The sequence below is a fragment of the Erpetoichthys calabaricus genome, chromosome 11 (assembly GCF_900747795.2).
Source record: "Erpetoichthys calabaricus chromosome 11, fErpCal1.3, whole genome shotgun sequence".
Taxonomy (NCBI): Eukaryota; Metazoa; Chordata; class Cladistia; order Polypteriformes; family Polypteridae; genus Erpetoichthys; species Erpetoichthys calabaricus.
Genome location: NC_041404.2, coordinates 81,390,592 through 81,396,591, shown reverse-complemented (window position 1 = coordinate 81,396,591; position 6,000 = coordinate 81,390,592). Strand labels below are relative to the sequence as shown.

The window sequence follows — 6,000 nt, the reverse complement described above, 5'->3', positions numbered from 1 at the left end:
CTAGAGCTGAACCCAGCAACCACAGGGTGCAAAGCAGGAACAGCACTTGAACAGGTGATGTTGGACCAATGGATGGATTTTCTTGAAATCTGCCAAACTTCTTCTTCAAAGAAATGTGTAAAAAATAGATTGAGATATCTCAAATACGACATGCTGCATATTTGTTTTTAAATTTCAAAATCTCCCAAATGTTATAATTCTGATTCGTAGTTTGAGTTCCTTCATAGTTTGAGACCTTCAAAATGGTCTACAGACAACAAGTCAGAAACCTAACTGGACTGCCTAAAAATAGGTCTCTCCCTAGTGGAGCCTGACCCTAGGAAACTGGGAGGCTTTCAGTCTATCTAGGCCTCAAAATGAAGAACAGGCTTTTAAAGTTCAAAATGCAAAAGACAGTCTCAGATATCTCGAAATATGTCTCACAATGGTACCGTGAAACTCCAGATTGTACAGAGACAAGTCCCATCAGAATCTTTAAAAAGAGGATTTATTAACAAAAAATGTAACAAGAAGTCAAGCAATATGACACCTTTTATTGGCTAACTAAAACAATTACAATATGCAAGCTTTCGAGGCAACTCAGGCCCCTTCATCAGGCAATATGTAATCACAGCTTTTAACAAAAATAACAAAATATTCCAAAAATATCCAAAAAGAAAGGAACGGGCATTATCTAAAAGGTAATCATAAGCAAACAAGTCCCAAGGTAATAAACAGAAATCAGAATCCTTAAAACAGTGGCAGAAGTAACAAAAAACAGAAAATACAAAGAAGGAAATAATTAAAATGACAAATCACCAAATGACCAAGCACATTCAATAGTTGGTGGTGGACTGCATCTCCCATAAAGCTCTTGGAATCACCCACAAAACATAGGGAACATTTAAAGAAACAGTAGGTACTTACTGTATTTTTAAACGAACAAACACAATAATACATTAAATATACCAACTAAATGATAAATGAACAGAGAAACATTATTAGCAGTAACCATCTTTTTATATAATAAGCTACAGTGGCTATCCGTTTATCTGTCCAGGATTTTAAATCACCTGTAGCTCGCAAATAGTTTGAACTATTGACCTGAAATTTGGTACACATATACTATGTGATGTCTACTATCCACTTTCGGGTGATGATTGACCTCCAAGGTTATTCCTCTTTTTACTTTTATTTTATTGTAGAATCAACTCTTGGCAGCGGCCAGCAGGGCGCCGTGTGGCGCATGCCTATGGGCGCCGTTCTCATTACCTACCAGGTGCTGAAGTGTCACCCGTTGCATGGCTGCACTCAGGTCCTAATCTGGGATCCTGAATTGGTTTGTCGTGTGGTGGGTGCAGCAATGCGCTGTATCAGCGCATGCTACTAACCTCTCTCCTCTCTCTCCCCTTAATAGTCAAGTTGGGTATAATACTATACTATAATATCCATCCATCCATTTTCCAACCCACTGAATCCAAACACAGGGTCACGGGGGTCTGCTGGAGCCAATCCCAGCCAACACAGGGCACAAGGCAGGAACCAATCCCAGGCAGGGTGCCAACCCACCGCAGGACACACACAAACACACCCACACACCAAGCACACACTAGGGCCAATTTAGAATCGCCAATCCACCTAACTTGCATGTCTTTGGACTGTGGGAGGAAACCCATGCAGACACAGGAAGAACATGCAAACTCCACGCAGGGAGGACCCAGGAAGCGAACCCAGGTCTCCCAACTGCGAGGCAGCAGCGCTACCCACTGCGCCACTGTGCCGCCATACTATAATATAATAACACTTATTTAAATTATTAACAAATAGCTAGAAAACCATAATTACAGAATTAAAGAAAACCATTAACCAGAATTCAAATGGACTGGGACACCACAAAGCATGCAAGATAATCACAAAACAGTACACAAAAAGACAATTTACAGATTAAACATAACAATATGGAGATGGAGGTTCATGTCATGGGTGTGCCATAGCTCCATGCATTAAATCTGAAAGTTCTCTTCAAGTCTGCGTGGGTTTCCTCCAGGTACTTCAGCTTCCTCCCTCAGTCCAAAGATATGCATATTGCATTGACAGGCATTGTTAAATAAGTGTGTGTGTGTGTGTGTGTTTTCACCCTGCGATAGACTGGGTGCCCTGTCCAGGGATGGTTCCTGACTGTGCCCAATGCTTGCAGGGAAAGGCTCTATCTTCCTTGTGGTGCTGCTCTGGATTAGCAAGTTTGGAAAATGGATGGATGAATGGATAACAATTGTGAATGTATTCAGTCTTTGTACTTTTTATGAACATAAGCAATTATTTTGAAATATTTTAGTAATGAATCACTTATCTTAATTGTAAGCTTACAGTATCAAAACTATAACAGCAAATGCAAAATAATTTTTCTTTCCAAGGTAAATAAATGCCTAACATTTCTTTCAGTTGTCACATTTTGCCTTAATAGTTACTCTAAGACCCTTAGAACTATGAGTAAAAGTCACTTGATATCTGCACAGCTGAGGCATCAGCCTCTCATCTTAACACTTCAGGTAAAAGCCACCAAAGTATATCAGAAAAGGTTAAGTCAAGTTAAAAAAGGGAAAATAAAAGATTTACATTTTAAAGGATATGTTTGGTATTTTGCAAGTCAGTCATTTCTTCACAAACATGATATATATGCATTTGCCTTGAGAAATTATGTTCTAAATTTAAGCATTCTCTATAAATTTGAAAAAATACATAGCCTGTCCTTGTGCTTTATAATGGAAGTCATAGGGCACAGGGCTCAACTGGAAAACAAAACCCTAAAAACTTACTGAAAACTTCAATTTTTCAAGCCAAGAGAGTTATTAAGTATTGATCTGCATATTGAGATTACATTCACATTGTAAAACAGCTCATACAAGTCATTCTCAAAGAAAAAAACATCAATATAATGAGATTTAGCCATTTTAAATGAAGACCGGGAGTGTGCTCTACCTTAGTGCTGGTCTTCCTCAGCAAAAACCTTGAAAGACAAAATCACACTAAACCATTCCTTCCACATGCTTGGCATCATTTTGATTTACTTCTGTATTAATGTGGAAACTCCTCCTATATGAAACCTCTGCTATCACACAAGCAAACATGATAAGCAAACTTATCCTTACCTCAAGATTAATAATACCTGGAATATGCGATGATTATTTCCAGATCACTTTTGTTGTCATAAGCATGCATCAGAAACACATAAGGCATGTTTTCTTATATCAAAACTTTTGCCACTTCAGAGAAGTATTCTATAAGCTTTTACACATTTGTTATCCGGTCAGGCCCCTTGCCCCATGACTTCCATTATAATTAAATTGCTTTACAAGTTCTGTAAATTCAGTTCATCCTGGTTCATTTGAGCAAAAATTAAAACTGAATATGAGCAGTCTTCAGTTTTAAAAATTTAAGATTTTAAACTGAATGACAAAGGTATTGTACATATGAAATCAACTGCAGACCTGCAAGCTGCTGTTTCAAAATTAATCAGAATGACTGTCACTCCTGCAGAATGGTAAAAATTATTTTATTATTTTATCTTCAGTCCCTATACCTTTATACATTGTGCAAAATTGTGTGAAATACAATTCAAAAGTCAAAATACAAGCTGTGAATTCATAAACAGACAGCATAGATATTGATTTCAAAGATATTATAATAATTTGTCATTTCAGGACTCTTTTATTCCACTGTAGATCTTCACTTCCCATTATCTTTATAGGCATGCATTTCAATGTAATACTTGACCGGTTGTAAAAAGTGAATATTAAGGTTCACAAATTACATACTGGTTGTGAATTCAAGATGAAAGACATAGTATGTTACTGCTTTTTAACAATAATAAAAAGAACATATCTTTCCTTGATAATTTTAAACCACTGAAAAACTTCCATCCCTATGCGTTCATACAAGAAAACTGTATGGCAAAGTTTTACAAATTAACTGCGCTTGTGTGTAATTAAATTGCAAAGCCTCTATTTCCGCATTGGAATGCATATATACTGTAGTTTTAACATTGATAGGAAGTGAAAAATGAAATTAGCTAAATACAAATTAAATAACTGTGAACGTTTATTTTAAAATCGTCAGTGTATAATGTTTCAATCCTAGACACGTCTATTTAATTTCAGATCGCCAAAAGATGATGTTTTGAATCCGAGACACGTTTATTTATTTCAAAATCGTTCATCTATATTGTATCTATTAATATTACCTACTTTTATATAATAATTATGGACTTTTACTTTGAAGACGAAAAACTGCAGCGCTATTCAGAAATCGGGTGACATCTACGTGTATCGTTAAGAGTCTGAATGATCAAAAGGCAAAATATGAGTTATATCTACCTGCCTAGCGTCCCGTGCTTGCTGGAACAGTCTCCAGAACACCCCCAAGCGACCCTGGTCTGGATTAAGAGGGTTAAAAAATGACATGGCATCACCTTAAAAAGACTTTTTTTTTCTTCAATCGTTGCTTTAGTTTCTAAAACTGTTTTAGTTCCTAAACTTCCTATTCACATACATGTTTAATACTATAAATATTTTAAAATAAAATGCAAATACTGTACAAAGTTAATAAAGCAAGTTATTTTCAATACCATAGAGTTTATTGTATATATATTTTGTACCGACTTCTAACACGTTTTACCTGTTAACAAAAAAGCGTGAATAAATTAACCTTATCCTAAATAAGTTCACATTCATTATTTAGTCTTCCAAGATTCGGAACATCATGAAGCGAAAAACAACGAATATCCAAGCCAACTTTACTGTTCCTTCTAGATGTGGCAACCCGATTTTATACACAGTATTTCGATACAGCTGTGTGAATACATATTGTTTGTGAATTGAACCATCAGCCGATTTCTTTGAAGAGCATGAGTATAAACTTTCTAGACGGCAGAAAACAATCAATTGCGTAAAAGGCAAAGTGGAAGCGGTTTATGCCATTAAATCTAATTAATTGCTACCTGCTAATGATTTTTTTACGTCTGATTTGAAGAAATGTAGTAACGGGTCAAAGTTAAACTGCTGTTGGTTACTCGTTTCATATTCTGTAAACATAAAACCCATTATCTACGATAATGAAAACGCGCATTTGCTAGTGCCAGTCTGAGCTCCACGGGTCTTTTATGTGGAATATTGCAAGTAGAAGACGCGGCAATGCATGCAGCATCCCGGATGAAGGCGTACAGCCTTAAGGTCCGAACATGTATATGATGCTGTCAATCGCGCGGCAGGGTCATATCTGCTTCAACGCGAGCTCGTTGCTAAGGCGACGCTGCTTCCAACCATTTCCGTTTCCTGTGCACCAGAAAAAAAAGATGCCCGAAAACGTCTTGGATTAGGTGTCAGGTTTCGTATTTACTTAAGCTAAACGAGGATTCATCATTTTCACCTTATAAAACGGAGCAGAACAGCTTGTTTCTGGTTACAGTACCTGTCTGTCAAAATGGAGAGTCCGAAAGGGTAACAGCAAAATAGTATGGAATACTAGCACTTAAATAGGTGTGTGGCAAAAGCTGAGAGCGCCCTGACCAACGAGACGTCAACCGACGATTATTGTGTGGAGGACTCGTAAGGAAAAATAACATGGAAAAAGAAGAAGCCGAAAGACTAATAGACAAAGCGAAGGTTTGTCTGCGGTCTGGACGAAGAGACAAGGCGCTTCAGTTGTTGTACGAAGCTCAGAAATTATACCCGAGCGTTCGTGCTAGAGGTAAAGTGACAGACGGAGGTGCACGAATTAATGTAAAAATAGATTCCGCCGCGCCAAGCAGTTTGTTTTAATGGTGCTGCGCGCATGCCGTGGCCGGCCGCTGGCTTCTTGGCTCATTTGCCCTGCAGTGTTTGGCTTGCTTTGAACAATGTTGACTTTGCACCCTGCTTAAACACAGTACTTATTGAGGGGGTCGAAACTGTACTAGCCATGTATTGTATACTTGTCTGTATTCTTTCAAGAACAAGGCTTGGCAGTACTGTATGCCCCTTGTAA

General features: G+C 37.6%; 1 protein-coding gene across 1 annotated transcript in view; it reads left to right on the top strand.

Annotated features, from left to right (window-relative positions):
- Positions 1 to 5,301: 5,301 nt before the first annotated feature.
- dnajc18 (DnaJ (Hsp40) homolog, subfamily C, member 18) overlaps positions 5,302 to 6,000 on the top strand; it is a 71,052-nt gene continuing 70,353 nt past the window's right edge. The window contains exon 1 of the mRNA XM_028813456.2: positions 5,302 to 5,724. Within this exon, the coding sequence (XP_028669289.1) occupies positions 5,598 to 5,724 (127 nt within the window). The 5' untranslated portion in view covers positions 5,302 to 5,597. The remainder of the gene's footprint in view (positions 5,725 to 6,000) is intronic.